An 18,538-nucleotide genomic window follows, 5' to 3' on the forward strand; every position below is an offset into this window, starting at 1 on the left:
GTGTTGCCCAGGGTGGTCTCGAACTCCTAGGTTCAAGTGATTTTCCCACCTCAGCCTCCCAAAGTGTTAGGATTACAGGTGTGAGCCACCATGTCTGGCTCCAGCAACATTTATTAAAGAGACTACATTTCCCCAGCGAATGTTCTTGGTGGCTTTGTCAAAAAACAACTGACTATCGGTATGTGGATTAGTTTCTGAGTTCTCTATTCTGTCCCATTGGTCTAATGTGTCATTTTTAAGCCAATACCATGCAGCTTTGGCTACTACAGCTTTGTAGTATATTTTGAGGTCGACAGAGTGATACCTCCAGCTTTGTTCTTTTTGCTCAGAATTGCTTTGGCTATTCAGGGTCTTTCATGAATCCATACAAATTATAAAAAATGCTTTTTCTATTTCTGTGAAAAATGTCATTGGTATTTTGATAGGAATTGCATTCAATCTATACATTGCTTTGGGTAAACTATAACTTTTTAAAGACAATATTTATTATGTGTTCAAACCAGTACTTCCCATTCAAAATCAGAACATGGAGTTTTAATTTAAACTGTACAGTTATGTTCTTAGTGAGCCACCTGGTGTGAAATGAGAAGGCAGCTTGGAATATCAATTTTCCCAACACATTGTTGAGTAATTCATCCTTTTCCTGATTGACTTGCAGGACTTGCTACATGACTACATAGTTTGCAGGGCCCAACACAAACAAAAAATTCAGGGCTCATTGTTCAAAACCTCTAAAGAATTTTAAGATTGTGACAGCAGAGCCTTTAACCAGTATGTGGGCCCTTCTAAGAGCAGGGCCTTATGTAACTGCACGTCAATGTAACTGCACGTCACACATCTACAAAGCTGGTTGTGTTGAATTGTGATAGCAAACATTGTAACAACAAATACTTGCTATGTGCCAGGCTCTGTTCTGAATGCTTTCCCTGTCACTCAGGTGAGTACATTTATTATTTCCATTATTTCCATTTTAGAGATGAAAAAAAGGAGGCACAGCATGGTTAAACAACTTGCACAAGGTTACACAGACACTAGGTGGCAGAGCAGGGCTTGAACTCAGGTGCTTTGCTCCCTCAAATTTTTACCTCTTTGCTCCTATGCCACACTGCTTCTTCCAAGAACTGTAAAGACTGAGTCTCTACAGTTTTTACTTTCTGTAGAGACAAGAGTCTCACTATATTGCCCAGGTTGGTCTCAAACTCCTGGCCTCAAGCAAACCTCCCTCCTTGGCCTCCCAAAGTGCCAGGATCACAAGATTGAGCCATTGTGCCTGGCCTGAAAGTGTCTTCCTATAGGTTTTTCAATGAGTTTTCCAGTTTTCACACTACCAGTACTACCATAATTCCTTTCACAGGTCCAATTCCTGAAAGCTTTTGCTCTTGATGTAATTTAGCCTATTTCTTTTTAACTTCTCTCCCTGTCTTCTGCCCACCTCCGTTACAGATACTGGAGTTCAGCTTTTTTCAGATTTTTAAGTCAGTCACCACTCATCCATCTGCTTTTCAGCTTCTAAATTTTTTTTTTTTTTTTTTTTTTTTTTTGAGGTGGAGTCTTGCTCTGTCGCCCGGACTGGAGTGCAGTGGCCAGATCTCAGCTCACTACAAGCTCCGCCTCCTGGGTTTACGCCATTCTCCTGCCTCAGCCTCCCGAGTAGCTGGGACTACAGGCGCCCGCCACCTCGCCCGGCTAGTTTTTGTATTTTTGGTAGAGATGGGGTTTCACCGTGTTAGCCAGGATGGTCTCGATCTCCTGACCTCATGATCCGCCCGTCTCGGCCTCCCAAAGTGCTGGGATTACAGGCTTGAGCCACCGCGCCCGGCCAGCTTCTAAAATTTTATTGGTATCTTTTATCTGGTGTGGTCTTCTCTTGAGTTTTCTTGGTCCTTGTGGTTTTATGGATTTTACTACTTATTTCTCCTAACTAACTGTAATTTTGTACCTGTTGACCAACCTCTCCCTATCTGCCTCTCCCTTACTCCTCCTAGCCTCTGGTAACCACTATTCTACTATTTCTGGATCAATCTTTTTAGATTCCATATATAAGTGAGATTGTGCAGTATTCATATTTCTGTGGTTGGCTTATTTCACTTAACATAATGTCTTTGAGGTTCATCCATGTTGCTGCAAATGACAGGATTTCATTCTTTCTTATGGCTGAATAGTATTCCACTACATATATATGCCACATTTTCTCCATCCCTTTGTCCATTGATGGACACTTGGATTCCACATCTTGGCTATTGTGAAAAGTGCTGCATCAAACATAGGGGTGCAGATATCTCTTACACATAATGATTTCCTTCACCTTGCATAAATTCCAAGTAGTGAGATTGCTAGATCATATGGTAGTGCTATTTTTATTACTATTTTTTTGAGACAGAGTCTTGCTCTGTCACCCAGGCTGGAGTGTGGTGACACAATCATAGCTCACTGCAGCCTCAACCTCCCAGACTCAAGCAACCCTCCTGCCTTAGCCTCTTGCATAGCTGGGACTATAAGAATAAGTCACCATGCCCGGCTAATTTTTTAATTATTTATAGTGGAGATGAGGTCTCACCTTGTTGCCCAGGCTGATCTCAAGTCCTGAGCTCAGGCAATCCCCCTGCCTTGGCCTCCTAAAGTGCTGGGATTACAGGCATAAGCCACCATGCCCAGCCCTATATTTAATATTTTAAAATATGCAATATACCCAGGTAACAAACCTGCACATGTACCCCCTGAATCTAAAATGAAAGCTGACATTCCTTAAAAAAAAAGTGGGCAAACAATCTGAATAAACATTTCTCAAAAGAAGACACAGAAGGCCAGGTGCAGTGGCTCACGCCTGTAATCCCAGCACTTTGTGAGGCCAAGGCGGGTGGATCACCTGAGGTCAGGAGTTCGAGAACAGCCTGGCCAACATGGCAAAACCCCTTCTCTACTAAAAATACAAAGAAATTAGCCAGACATGGTGGCATGCACCTGTAGTCCCAGCTACTTGGGAGGATGAGGCAAGAGAATTGCTTGAACCCAGGTGGCGGAGGTTGGCAGTGAGCTGACATCATACCACTGCACTCCAGCGTGGGCAACAGAGCAAGACTCCATCTCTAAAAAAAAAAAAAAAAAAAAAAAGGCACAGAACTGGCCAACAAGTATATATTTTAAAATGCTCAACATCACTAATCATTAGGGAAATGCAAATGAAAACCATACAAAGATATCACCTTACCCCAGTTAGAATGACTGCTACTAAAAAGACAAAAAATAACAAACGCTGGCAAGGGTGTGGAGAAAGAGGAACTCATATGCTTGATGGGAATATAAATTAGTACAGCCATTATGGACAACAGTATGACCATAAATATACTGACAACAGTATATTTAATATTGGCTTTCTAATAGTAGCCATTCTAACTGGTGTGAGATGGTATCTTACTGTGGTTTTGATTTCATTTTTCTGATGATTAGTAATGTGGAGCACTTCTTCGTTTTTTTTTTGAGACGGAGTCTCGCTCTGTCGCCCGGGCTGGAGTGCAGTGGCTGGATCTCAGCTCACTGCAAGCTCCGCCTCCCGGGTTTAGGCCATTCTCCTGCCTCAGCCTCCCGAGTAGCTAGGACTACAGGTGCCCGCCACCTCGCCCGGCTAGCTTTTTGTATTTTTTAGTAGAGACGGGGTTTCACCGTGTTAGCCAGGATGGTCTCGATCTCTTGACCTCCTGATCCGCCCGTCTCGGCCTCCCAAAGTGCTGGGATTACCGGCTTGAGCCACCGCACCCAGCCGGAGCACTTTTTCATATGTTTGTTGACCACTTGTATGTCTTCTTTTGAGAAGCGTCTGTTCATGTCTTTTGCCCATTTTTAAATGGGATTATTTGTTTTTTGCTTGTTCAATTTTTTAAGTTCCTTATAGAGTCTGGATGTTACTTTGTCAAATGTGTAGCTTGCAAATATTTTCTCCCATTCTGCAGGTTTTCTGTTTACTCTGTTGACATTTCCTTTTGATGTGCAGAAGCTCTTTAGTTTAATTAGGTCCTACATGTCAATTTTTTGTTTCATTGCAATTGCTTTTGAGGACTTAGTCATAAATTATTTTCAAGGACTGACGTCCAGAATGGTGTTTCCTAGGTTTTCTTCTTGGATTCTTATAGTTTGAGATTTTACATTGAAATCTCTAATCCGTCTTGAGTTAATTTTTGTATATGGTAAAAGGTAAGGATCCAGTTTTACTTTTCTGCATACAGCTAGCCAGTTATCCCAGCACCATTTATTGAATAAGAAGTCCTTCCCCCATTGCGTATTCTTGTCAACTTTTTTGATGATTAGATGGCTGTAGGTGTATGGTTTTATTTCTGTGTTATCTTTTCTGTTCCATTGGTCTACATGTCTGTTTTTGTACCAGTACCATGCTGTTTTAGTTATTGTATATTGATAGTATAGTTTGGGATCAGATAATGTGATGACTCTGGCTTTGTTCTATTTTCTTAGGATTGCTTTAGTTATTCAGGCTCTTTTTTGGTCTCTTATGAATTTTAGAATAGTTGCTTTCCAGTTCATGACATTGGTAGTTTGACAGGAATAATGTTGAATTGGTAGATTAAGCAGTATGTTCATTTTAATGGTATCAATTTTTCCAATCCATGAGCATGGAATGTTTTTCCATTTTTTTTGTGTGTCATTTGTGATTTCTTTCAGCAGTGTTTTGTAGTTTTCCTTGTAGAGATCTTTCACCTTCTCGGATAGATGTATTCCTAGGTATTTTATTTATCTATTTATTTGACTAGTGTAAATGGGATTGTGTTCTTGATTTGGCTCTTGGCTTGAATGTTATTGGTGTGTAGAAATGTTACTAATTTTTGTACATTTATTATTATTATTATTGGTACCAAATTTCTTTATTTGAAGGAATGGTACAAATCAAAGAACTTAAGTGAATGTTTTGGTACAACTGATAGAAAAGGTAAAGGAAACCCCAACATGTATGGACTGCCTTGGTCACCAGGGAAGTCACTCCATGGATATGGGGAAATTAGCTTAAGCCTTAGCTTTCATTATCACTGTCTCCCAGGGTATGCTTGTCAAAGAGATGCTCTGCCAAGCCAGATTCGGGTGCTCCCATCTTGTGCAAGTTGGTCACGTGGTCACCCAATTCTTTGATGGATTTCACCTGCTCATTCAGGTGATGTGTCTCAATGAAGTCACACAAATGGGGATCATTTTTGTTAGTGGCCAGTTTGTGCAGTCCCAGTAGTCACTGATTCACATTTTTTCTTTCCAAATGTAATGCCCACTCCATTGCATTTAGCCTGTGTAGGAGATGTAGAGCTCCAGGTTGATCTGGAGGTTGATGGCAGCCTCTGAGTCCTGGTGGTAGTTCTGGCGCACCTGCGAGGGGGACGTGGTAGTCATGGCGGTGGCGGTGGCGGTGGCTACGCGGCGCTGGAGCGGCGGCGGATGCCTTGCGACGGTCCCAGGGTGTGGTGAGGAGGCGGTGGAGGGCTGGTTATGGGTGGCTGGCGGGGGTCGGGGGGACGAGCGCAGGGTTCTGTCCAATCACTGTTGAAGCAGGAAACCTTGGCGACTCTCGGTGAAGAACGTCTGCCCTACATTTATTTTGTATCCTGAAAATTTACTAGTGTTGTTATCATTTCCAGGAGATGTTTGGCAGAATATTCAGGGTTTTCTAGTATAGACTTATATTGTCAGCAAAGAGAGATAGCTTGACTTCTTTTCCTATTTGGATGCATTTTATTTCTTTCTCTTGCTTCATTGCTCTAGCTACCAATTCTAGTACTAGGTTGAATAGGAGTGATGACAGTGGTCATCCTTGTCTTGTTCCAGTTCTCAAGAGCAATGCTTCTGGTTTTACCTGTTCAGTATGAACAGGCTGTGGGTTTGTCACAGGTGGCTCTTATTATTTTCAGGTGTGTTCCTTTGATGCCTAGTTTCTTAAGGGTTTTTATCAAGAAAGGATGTTGGATTTTATTTAAAGCTTTTTCCACATCTATTGAGATGATCATAAGGTTTTTGTTTTTACTTTCGTTTATGTGGTAATCACATTTATTGATTTGTGTATGCCGAACCAACCTTATATCCCAGGAATGATGCCTACTTAAGAGTGGTGAATTAACTTTTTGATGCACTGTTTGATTTGAACTGCTAGTATTTTGTTGAGGATTTTTGCATCTATGTTCATCAGGGATATTGGCCTGTAGTTTTCTTTTTTAATTGTGTCTTTGCAAAGTTTTGGTATCAGAGTGATGCTGGCTTTGTGGAATGAGCTAGAGAGGAGTCCTTCCCTTCTCAATTTTTTGGAATAGTTTCAGTAGAATTGGTAGCACTTCTTTGCATGTCTGGTAGAATTTGGCTATGAATCCATCTGGTCTGGGTGTTTTTAGTTGGTAGTTTTTGTTGTTGTTGTTGTTGTTGCTGTTTGTTTTTGAGACAGGGTCTCTCTCTGTCACTCAGGTGCAGTGATGCAATCACAGCACATTGCAGCCGCCATCTCTCGGGCTCAAGCAATCCTCCTGCTTCAGACTCCTGAGTAGCTGGGACTACTGGCACGTGTCACAACACTTGGCTAATTCTTTTTATTTTTAATATATATAAGGTCTTGTGTTGTTGCCCAGGCTGATCTGGAACTCTGAGATCAAGCAGTCCTCCTGCCTTGGCCTTTCAAAGTGGTGTGATTACAAGCATGAGCCACTGTGCCCAGCAGATTTTTTATTATTGGTCCAATTTTAGAACACGATATTAGTCTGTTTAGGGTTTCAATTACTTTCTGGTTCAACCTTAGGAGAGTGTGTGTTTCTAAGAATGCATCCTTTTCCTTCAGATTTTCTAGTTTGTGTACGTAGAGGTGTTCATAATAGTCTCTGAGGATCTTTTGTATTTCTGTGGTGTCAGTTGTAATGTAACCTTTGTTGTTTCTGATTGTGCTTGTTTGGATTTTCTCTGTTTTCTTTTCTTTGTTAATTTTGCTTTCAGTCTGTCAATCTTGTTTATCCTTTCAAAGAAAAAACTTTTAGTTTCATTGATTCTTTGTATGGATTTTTGGGTCTCAATTTTGTTTAGTTCCTCTTTGACTTTAGTGATTTCTTCTGCTAGCTTTGGGGTTTTTCTTGTTTTTCTAGTTTCTCTAGGTGTAAAGGTTAGATCACTGAGATATTTCTAACTTCACGAGGTAAATGTTTAGTACCATAAATTTTCCTCTTAACATTGGTTTTGCCGTATCCCAGAAATTTTGGTATGTTGTATTTCTTTTCCATTAATTTCAAAGAATTTTTAAAATTTCTGCCTTAATTTCATTGTTTACCCAAAGTCATTCAGGAGCAAGTTGTTTAATTTTCATGTAATTGTGTGGTTTTGAGAGATCTTCTTGATATTTACTACTATTTTTATTCCACTATGGTCTGAGAGTATGGTTCATACAATTTCAATTTTTTTGAATTTATTGAGACTTGCTCTGTGGCCAAGCATGTGTTCAATCTTGCAATATTTTGCATGAGCAGATGAGAAGAATGTATATTCTGTGGTTGATGGGTGGAATATTCTGTAGCTGTCTCTTAGGTCCAATTCATCAAATGTCCAATTTAATTCTAGAATTCCTGTGTCAGTTTTCTGCATGAATGATCTGTCTAACGTTGTCAGTGGGGTGTTTTCAAGTCCCCCACTATTATTGTATGACTGTCTAAGTCTTCCTATAGGTCTAGAGTACTTGTTTTATTTATCCGGGTGCTCCAATGTTGGGTGCATATATATTTAGGATAGTTAAGTCTTCTTATTTAATTGAACCTTTTATCATTATGTAATGCTCTACTTTGTCCTTTCTTTTTCTATTGTTGGCTTAAAGTCTGTTTTATCTGATATAAGAATCATGACCCTTGCTCTTTGTTTTTTTCGATTTGCGATATTTCTCTAGCCCTTTACTTTGAGCCTATGGGTGTCATTACATATGAGGTCTACTTGTTTTTTTTTAATCCAACATACCACTCTGTGCCTTTTAAGTGCAGCGTTTAGATTATTAACATTCAAAGTTAATACTGATATGTGAAGTTTTGATCCTATTGTAAAGTTGTTAGCTGGCTGCTTTGTAGTTTCTATCATGTGGTTATTTTACAGTATCTGTGGAAAATGTACATAAGTGTGTTTTTGTGGTAGTGGGTATCATTATTTTGTTTACATGTTTAGAACTCCCTTAAGAAACTCTTGTAAGGCTGGTCTAGTAATAACTCATTCTCTTAGCACTTGCTTGTCTGGAAAATATTTTGTTTCTCCTTCACTGATGAAGCTTAGTTCGTCAGGATATGTATGTCTTGGTTGGAATTTCTTCTCTTTAAGAATGCTGAAAATAGGCCCCTAACATCTCCTGCCTTGCAAGGTTTCTGTTGAGAAGTCCACTGTTCACCTGATGGGGTTCCCTTTGAAATTTTTCTCTATTGGCTTTTAAGATTTTTTTCTTGCCAGGTGCAGTGGCTCATGCCTATAATCCCAGTACTTTGAGAGGCCAAGGTAGTGGATCACTTGAGCCCAGGAGTTCAAGATCAGCCTGGACAACATGGCAAAACCCCATCTCTCCAAAAAATAGAAAAATTGGCCAGGCATTGTGGTGCATGCCTGTAGTCTCAGTTACTTGGGAGGCTGAGGTGGAAGGATTACCCAAGCTCGGGAGGTGGAGGCTGCAGTGAGCAGTGATGGCACCACTACACTCCAACCTGGGCAACAGAGACCCTGAGACCCTGTCTCAAAAAAAAAAAAAAAAAAAAAAAAAAAAAAAAAAAAGATTTTTTTCTTTAGCATTGATCCTGGAGGGTCTGGTGACTGCATGTCTTGGTGATGTTCATTTTGTATAGGATGTAACAGGTGTTCTCTGGATTTCTTTTTCTTTTTCATGTGGGTATGATTTTTTTTCTTTCCCTAAAATGTTTTTTCTTTTTCCTTCCCTTTTCTCCCTGTGGCTGTAGTGAATACTGGGTAGGGTCTTTTGGCTTCATTTCTATAGGTCTATGCACTTCTGTTGGCAGGTTTCATATTGGGCTGTGCAGTTTGACCTACAGGCCAGTACATGGCACTTATAGGTAAGAGCTGGCTGCAACCAAAGTGGCTGAGTATGGACTTGATCCTTGTTTTACTGAGAGAAGTTCTCTGTGGTCTCAGTCAATGGGCTGATTGGTAGAGTACACAGTAGTCTGTGCTCTCTGCTTAGCTGCAGGGGAAGGAGGGACCAAAATGGGCAGGGCTGGATGGACAGGTCCACCTACAGGTCCCCTGATAGCAGGCACAAGCATCAGTACTGAGGGGGAATCCAGTGGGTGGCCACCAAGTGCCCAGAGGTGTGCCTAGATATGGAGCTGGGAAATCTCCTTGGCCCCAAGCTCTCTGCACAGGCATGAGGGAGGTGTCCTAAACTAATCCAGGAGAGTGAGTGCAATAGATGCCTGGAGATCTGCTTGAATGTGGAGCAGTAAGGATCCCCCTGCACCTGGTTCTCTGCACAAGAAGGGTGGGGCAGCTCAGGCTGCTGAATCAGCTTAGCAAGTGCTCCAAATGCCTGGAGATCTGCCTGGGCATGAAGCGGAGATGGCCTTCATGCCATCACTGTGCAGAATCTCTGTGAATCTCTGTACAGAAAGGGTGGGGTGAATCAAGCTCCTGATCCACATGAGCAGGTGCTCTGAATACCTGGAGATCTGCCTGGGCATGGAGTGGAGAGAGTCCCATTGCACCAAGATTTATGCCCAAGAAGGGTACAGGGCAACTGAGGCTGCTGAACCAGGTGAGGGGGTGCTCCTAATACCTGGACACCTGCCTGGGTCCTGTGAGTGAAGCAGAGAGGAAACTGCTGCACCATGACTTCAGGGGAGTGGGCTGATGAACCCAGCAATTTTCTTGCCCATTTTTAAACAGAATTATTTGATTTTTTGCTATTGGGTTGTTGGAGTTCCCTATATTTTCTGGATATTAACCCCATGTCAGATGCAGAGTTTGCAAACATTTTCTCCATTTTGGAGGTTGTCCCTTCACTCTGTTGATTGTTTCCTTTGTTGTGTAGAAGCTTTTTGGTTTGATGTAATTCTACTTGTCTTTTTTTTTTTTTGCTTTTGGGGTCTTATTTAAAAAATCCTTTCCCAGACCAATGCCACGAAGCATTTCCCAATGTTTTCTTCTAGAAGTTCCACAGTTTCTGGTCTTAACGTTTGTCTTTAATCCATTTTCGGTTGTTTTTCGGAGTCTAAAAACGCTGATTTTTCATTCTTTACTAAAATGTCATTACTTACAAGAGTCAAGTTTTTGGCTGATGCTTTGTTTTTCTTAGGTGTACACATGATAAATACTGACTATTTAATACCTTTCTGTACAATAGATATATCACTTATTTTCTTTCACATCCTATTGTGTTGGTCAGTTGTAGTGCACAAGATATGTATTAAATGCTTAACACACACACATAGCACACACACACGTTTGCCATCCTGAATGTCTAGAATGGCATATTCATTCTGCCATTTTTCTTAGTTACCAGGCTTTATAAACATAGAAACAGCCCTGATTCTTAAAGAGTTAGGAACATTATTGCAAACAAAGTAAATAATCAGCATATAGTCTTCCCTTAGACCCCTTTCTTAATAGTATTATACAAGAGATTTCAACTTTCTGTTATCTTCCTAGTTCCAACTGTAGCTTTACAAGAAGGCCTGCTATGACCATGCCATTAACATTATAAGCCATTCCCTCTCCCTCAAAACGTAATCCTTTTTTGCAGCCTCTATTTTTTTCCAAAGCACCTTTCACCATCCAACATACTATATAATTTACTTAATTATCTTTTGTATGTTTTTTAACCATCCCCTCTTGCCACACACACACACAAACACACACACACACTCCATGAAAGCGTGAATCTTTGACTGTTTTGTCCATTGAGTTTCCTAGGTACTTAGAATAGCCCCTTTCACATAGTAGGGACTTTATAAATATTTACTAAATGAATAAATGGGCCGAGTGCGGTGGCTCACGCCTGTAATCCCAGCACACTTTGGGAGGCAGAGGTGGGCAGATCACGAGGTCAGGAAATCACGACCATCCTGGCTAACATGGTGAAACCTCGTCTCTACTAAAAATACAAAAAATTAGCCAGGCGTGGTGGTGGGCGCCTGTAGTCCCAGCTACTCAGGAGGCTGAGGCAGGAGAATGGCATGAATCTAGGAGGCAGAGCTTGCAGTGAGCCGAGATCGTGCCACTGCACTGCAGCGTGGGAGACAGAGTGAGTATCTGTCTCAATAAATAAATGAATAAATAAAATGAATAAATGCAGAAATGAACACTGCAGTGACAGTAGGCAGTTCCTGACTTCTGCTGCCACAAGTCCAGTCAATTGCCAACTTTACTACTTCGTTTCTAGGGTTAAATTCTAGTGTGTGTGTATGTGGTGGGGACATGTGGAGACAGACGATATTAAATACATAGTAGATTACACAGACTTGCAAGTGCCAAAAAGGAAACAAAACAGGGGAAGATAATATAAACTGGGAGATGAAAGGTTGAAATTTTAGATGGGAGGAAGATCAGGGAAAAGTTGAATTAGCAGTGAAGATCTGAAAGAAGTAGGGGTTCAAGGCCTATGGATAACTGGAGGAAGAACATTCTGGGCAGAGGGGATGGAAAGCACAAAGACACTGAAGATAAGATCATGCCTGATGTCTTTGGAGGGAAAGTAAGTGGTCCAGTTGTCTGGATCACAGAGAAGGAGAGGATGAGGAGTAGAAAACAAGGCCAGAGAATTAAGTGGAGGGGAGGTGGCCAGATCATGTAAGGAACCAAAGATCATAAAAGGACTTTAATTTCTATACTGAGTGAGGTACGAATTCGCTGGAGAGTTTTAAGCACAGGAGGACATGAACTGGTTTACATTTAACGGAATCATTCTCACTGCTGTGTTGAGAATAGACCTCATAGAAACAAGGACAGAAGTAGTGATGCAAGTTACAATGCCACCTTAATTATACAGATGAGAGGTAATGATGGCTAGGACCAGAGTAGCAGCAGTAGGGGTGGTAAAAGGGATTGAGTTTCAGAAATATTTTGAAGGCAAAGCTAGTGGGATTTGCTAATGGACTGAGTGTGGGGTGTAAAATAAATACAGAAATAGAAGACAACATGAAGATAACATCATAGTTTCTGGCTTAAGGAATTTGAACAATGAAATTAACATTAGCTAGGATGAGGAAGAAAGAAACAGGTTGAGGGAGGTGAGGAATGTGGTTTGAAACATGTTAGCCTATCAGTCATGTCAAGCATGCAGTTAGACAATGAGTTAAAGAGGCCCAGGCAGGAGATAGAAATCTGACAATCATAGCTCATTGATTTTTTTTTTTTTTTTTTTTTTTTTTTTGACAAGAGTCTCGCTATGTCGTTCAGGCTGGAGTGCAGTCATGTAATCTCAGCTCACTGCAACCTCCATCTCCCGGGTTCAAGCAATTCTTGTGCCTCAGCCTCCCAGGTAGCTGGGACCATAGGCGTGCAATACCATGCCTGGTTAATTTTTGTATTTTGAGTAAAGATGGAGTTTCGTCACGTTGCCCAGGTTGGTCTCAAACTCCTGGTCTCAAGTGATCCACCCGCTTTGGCCTCCCAAAGTGCTGGATTACAGGTGTGAGCCACTGCGCCCAGCCTCATTGATGGATATTTACACCATATTATTGGAGTCGGTCATCTAGAGAATGAACGCAGATAGAAAAGAAAAAAGTCCAAGTACGGAGCCAGGGGAATCATAAAATACTTAGAGGATGAGATAATGAATCAGCTAAATGGAATAAGATGGAAAGACCAACAATATGGGAGGAAAGCTGGTGAATTTGGTATCCTGGAAAGCAGGTAAAGAACCTTTTTCAAGGACAGAGAGTTGTCCAAATGTGTCAAAATGCTGGTAACAGGACACTTAAGATGACAATTGATAAATGACTACTGAGGTTAGCAATGCAGAATATCATGATTGAACTGTGTCCCCCAAAAAAATGTCTCAGAAGACTAACCCCTACTACCTCAGAATGTGATCTTATTTGGACATAGGGTTTTTACAGATGTAATTGAGTTGAAATGAGGTCATTAGTGTGGGCCCTAATATAATATGACTGGTGTTCTTATACAAAGGGAGAGGTTTAGATACAGAGAGAGAAGCACACAAGGAGAACATCCTGTGAAGATTGGGGTTATGCTGATTTATTCAAGGAACAATCAGAAGCTAGGAGAGAAGCCTGAACAGATTCTTCCCAGCACCTGCAGGGGAGTATGGCCCTGCTGACACCTTGATTTTATAATTCCAACCTCCACACTGGTGAGAGAATAAATTTCTGTGGTTTAAGCCACCTAGTTTTTGGTACTTTGTCACTGCAGCCCTAGCAAGCTAACACATGGAGATGACTGATGATCATGAGAAGAGAAATTACAATGAAATTAAAGGATCTAATTGGAGTGGGATCCAGAAAGAATAACGGAGGAAACTGAATAGAGTGTGTATAGTCAAGACTTTTAAGGAGTTTTTCCATAAGAGGAAGAAGAAAAACAGAAGGTAGAGAAGCAAATGGTCTGAAAGCGAGGTTTTTTTTTTAATGGGAGAAATAATAGTATGTTTGATACTAATGGGAATGATTCATTAGAGAAGGAAAATCTGATCTTGCAGGAGACGGGGCAGAATCTCTGGAGCAATGTACCTGATTACAAAAAAGGGGATGGGATCTGGGGCACTGAAGGAGATTGAGACTCACAAGGATAGGTTATTCATGAATAATAGGAAGTAAAGGGGGATAGAAGCACAGGTGCAGGGAGATGGCAGTGGCTTCATATCCTCCCATTTCTCAGCGAAGTAAGAAGTAAAGCCATCAACTGAGAGTTAAGAAGACTGGGAATTGGCAGAAAGAGAAGAAAATGAAATGGCAATTTGGAGCCTGGGAGAGAGAAGAAACTGGTCATAGTAAGTGATTATTTTCATATGCTATTGAAGCTGATTGGTACTCTTTATTTAAAATTTTCTCTTCTATATTTATAATGAAATTTAGCCTACAGTTTTTTGGGGAATGGATTATGTGTCAGGTGTCAATAAAAATATATAACAGCAGTAATAACTACCATTACTGAGTTCTTCTCTTGTGCCAGGTACTGGGTAAAGCATTTCTACTAATTCGCTCATTCAATTCTCATAGCCACAAGGAAGTCATATATTGCCTTCCTCTGCTTTTTGGATGAGGAAATTGCAGTGGGGGATAAGGGCACAGTGAAATAATATGGCCAAAGTTTTAAAGCAAAGTTGGGCTTCACTCCAAGGTCTATAGCTCCAAGATTAATGCTTTTAACTAGCAATTCATGCTAATTTTATAAACTAGCTTTTCATCCTATGCTAAGTTCTGGAAGAGATTATGTAAAAATGGGAATTATCTATTCTTTGGAAATCATAAAAAACTAGTCAAAAGAAAACATCAGTTTTAAAAACATAATATTTAAAATGAAGAAATAAGGCCAGGTACGGTGGCTCACACCTGTAATCCCAGCACTTTGGGAGGCCAAAGCAGAAGGATGGCTTGAGGCCAGGAGTTCGAAACCAGCCTGGGTAACACAGCGAGACCCCCATCTCTATGAAAAATTTTTAAAACTAGTCTGGTGTGGTGGTGGATGCCTATAGTCCTAGCTACTCAGGAGGCTGAGGCAGGAGGGTTGCTTAGGTTTAGGAGTTTGAGGTTGCAGTAAACTATGATCTCACCACTGCACTCCATCCTGGGCAACAGAGTGAGACCCTCTGTAAAACAAACAAACAAATTAAAAAAATGAAGTGAAGAAATAAAGAGGTAATGGCTTGTTAATTGAATAACATCTTTCTTCTTACATGTGACTATTTCTACTTAAAAGTATGAAGACTTTAATTTAACAAATATTCTTAGGAAAGGATGTGAATCATTACTCTCAACCACATTCATCACCATGTTCTATCTGTCTCTTATTATTACTATTCTGTCTCTAAATGCATTGTGAACCACTCTCTTTATTTTCATAAGCCATTGTTATAGCGTAGGCTACTATGTGAGACTGGACGATTGTATGGCCTTTCTGGTGGTTCTGCCTCACTTTCTTGTACCACTTGTACTCATTCTGTACACAGCAACTGGAAGGACTTATTTTAAAAATGTTCTGTGTATTTACTGTTTTACAACTGAGTGCTGCCAACATAGTATCCTAATTACAAAATATTCAGCTATATAAAATAATGTATAGTGCTTAACTACAAATGGAAAGCATAATTTTTGAAAAAATAAACACATGAACATCACATAGGATCCTACAAAAAGGCATTAAGCCAAGTAGTTTTTAATTTGCTTATGCTTCTTTCTCCTTTTTTCATTTTTTTTCCAGACACTGGAGTATTTTGTGGTGAGTTTTCTTCTTTATATTTTTCCCGTGGAATGCTATTATTTTCCCAAGTCACTCTTCCCAACAGAAAAAAATGAAGATGTACTCTATAGACTCTAATTCCAGTGATTTCATGAAGAATCACAATAAGCTCCATTTTCTAGAGATTTCCCTAGCAGAGAGGGGTGACCTAAGCACATCATGGGCATCTTAACCTGTTTGCTCTGTCTTAACAATCTTTTCTCTCTAGGGCTTAGCAGTGTGAGTGGTGTATATTAAATGCTCAATAAATGTCTCTTAAACACTATTAAATGAATACAATATTTAGTATTTTGTAGGAGAATCTAAAATTTTTTGAGCCATAAGCTAGATCTTTCAATAGAGTGCTTCTGTGTTTAAATTATATAATCAGTGATTTTTTTCTAAAACTGTGAGTTTTGAGTTCCCAGAGGTATGGATTTTCTTTTTTATTCTTGACAGCTAATTTGCAATACTTTCCACTGATCATATACTTCCCCTTTTATCTAAAATGTCAATTTTTTCAACGTTTACCTTGAAGCATGACCAAAGACTGTCGAAGTCGGCCGTTCTCTTTCCGGGTGTTTGTTAGTTTTTCTTTCAGGCTTTTTATTTTGGCGCACAATTCTTCCTTTGACAATTCTGCTAAAGGCTCCTCATCCTCACTGGAGCTTTCACCAGGCAGAAAGGCATTTCCCGAATATGGGTCTCTCTAAAATAGAAGGCAGGCACAATAAAAGAAGCCTCATAGCATCTTTAGTGGTTTATCCCAGGTTAACCATTGCATGTTGTTGGGACTACAAATTTCTTGTTCTCACAGGCACTTCCTGCTGCGGATCTAGCTGAAGCTTTGTCCTCCAGCAGGCAGAGGAACTCAAAATAAGGGCAGAACAAAGTTTCATGTACATATGCCTCTTGAGAAACAGAAACCAGGATTCTGAATTTCTGCCTAACTTCAGTGAAAAAATGCAAAGTAGATAATTTAGCAAAACAGAATAAAATCAATAAGACCACCATTCACATCTGCTCTTCTCTGATATACAGCCCGGATTTGAGCAGAATGCCTCACCATCTAAACCTTATTTCTTTCACCTGTGAATACACACAGACAAATGATTTAATAAATAGAAAAGCTTAACAAGATGGAAGGATGTACCAGAGTTAGTGCTTCTACTTGCCAGCTACAAACAATTCCAAACACAGTGTTTAAAAGGTTACTATTTATTAGGACAGGAGGTACCTGTGGAGGGGTGTAGGGTAGTAGCTGACAGGGGACATGAGGGAATCTTTGGGATGCTGGTGATGTTTTATTTTTTATATGGATGTGTTTGTGTGATAATCAAGCTATACAGTTTTTATACATGTACTCTTCTGTATACATGTTACACTTCCCTAAAATGTTTCTTTAAAATCTCCAGAAAGTGGCTGGGCATGGTGACTCACACCTGTAATCCCAGCACTTTGGGAGGCCAGGGAGGGTGATCGCTTGAGCCCAGGGGGTTAAGACCAGCCTGGGCAACGTGGTGAAACCCCGTCTCTACAAAAAAATATAAAAATTAGCCGGGCATGGTGGCACGTGTCTGTTGTCCAGCTATTCTGGAGATCACCAGATTAAAGGGAGGCTGAGGCTGCAGTGAGCTGAGATGGTGCCACTGCACTCCACCCTGGGTGACAGAGGGAGACTCTGTCTCAAAAACAAAGTAAAAATTAAAAAAAAAAACCAAAAACTCCAGAAAGTAAATTTTTATAGATTCTCTTGACAGTTTTCAATCCCTAGAGCTTAAATATTCTGTATTTATATTTAAATCCTGAGAACAGATGTCATTGACACACAACAAAAGATTTGCAAGATCTTTATGAAGGAAGCAAAAAAAAAACTTGACTGAAAGCTACCAAAGATAATCTTCTAAATTAATGTAGAGAGACATCATGTTCAGAGATAAGAAGGCTTAATTAATTTATTTTTAAATGTGTGCAATTTGTTCAATTATCAATTTATTGTGTAACCATGATTATGGCTCATTATTTACAAGTAATATTGTTTTCATTAGATTGCAACACTATTAGTGAAAATGATAAAAGTTATTTGTTGATTGTCCACCAGGCATTTAGTGGTGATGTAGGTACTTTACCTGTACCTTCATATGAAATGCCTTTACAAATGAAGAGAATAGATTTGGAGAAACTGTCATTTATTAAAGGTCACGCATCTAGTAAATGTTGGAACTTGCAAGAGATCTCAAGATTGTCTGACTCCTGTAGAATCCTTAATTTTTTAAAAAAACTGATTATCCCAAAATTGAGCCATGGAATTAATATGGTTTAAATAAAAATCTAAAAAGACATTTTGGTAACCTACTAAATTGGTTCGGAAATTTATATGGAAGAACAAAAGGCCAAAAATATCCAAAGCAATGTTAAAGAACTATACGAAGCAGGGTGTTTCTTCAGAAATACAAAGGTTTATTAAAAATCTAGAAAACTGTAGGGTGCTGGTTCAGGGATAGACAACATGACCAAGAAATAGAAGACAGTGGCCTGAGGCTGGGCATGGTGGCTCATGCCTGTAATCCCAGCACTTTGGGAGGCTGAGGTAGGCAGATCTCTTGAGCCCAGAAGTTCAAGACCAGCCTGGGGAATGTGGCAAAACCCTGTTTCTACAAAAAATACAAAAATTATCCAGGCATGGTGGCGCACACCTGTAGTCCTGGTTACTTGGGAGTCTGAGATGGGAGGATTGCTTGAGCTTGGTAGATTGAGGCTGTGGTGAGCCATGATCACATCACAGCCTGGAAGATAGAGCGAGACCCTGTCTGACAAAAAAAAAAGAGAGTGGCCCGAAATAGATGCATGCAGATGAAGAACTTTGACATGATAGAGATGGCATGGCAGCTTACTGCAGAAATGGAATCTGTTCAATAAATAAAGCTTGAAAAAATTGGTTAACCATTTGGAAAAAAAAAGTAAAGGAAATGGATCTGTTATCACACACGTGCACACACACAACTTCATATGGATTAAGAATTTAAACATCAAAAACAAAAGTTTAAGTTTTTTTTTTTTTTTGAGATGGAGTCTCGCTCTGTCGCCCAGGCTGGAGTGCAGTGGCCGGATCTCAGCTCACTGCAAGCTCCGCCTCCCGGGTTTA

The 18,538-nt window shown here is 40.1% G+C and overlaps 1 protein-coding gene across 2 annotated transcripts in view; it reads right to left on the bottom strand.

Moving 5' to 3' along the window:
- The window catches only part of BEND6 (BEN domain containing 6), a 73,460-nt gene that overhangs the window by 17,239 nt on the left and 37,683 nt on the right, over window positions 1–18,538 (bottom strand). For both annotated transcript variants that reach the window (XM_010387937.2, XM_030928945.1), the window contains exon 3: window positions 15,925–16,102. In XM_010387937.2, coding sequence (XP_010386239.1) covers window positions 15,925–16,102 — 178 coding nt within the window. The remainder of the gene's footprint in view (window positions 1–15,924; window positions 16,103–18,538) is intronic.

The sequence above is a fragment of the Rhinopithecus roxellana genome, chromosome 4 (genome assembly GCF_007565055.1).
Source record: "Rhinopithecus roxellana isolate Shanxi Qingling chromosome 4, ASM756505v1, whole genome shotgun sequence".
Lineage (NCBI taxonomy): Eukaryota > Metazoa > Chordata > Mammalia > Primates > Cercopithecidae > Rhinopithecus > Rhinopithecus roxellana.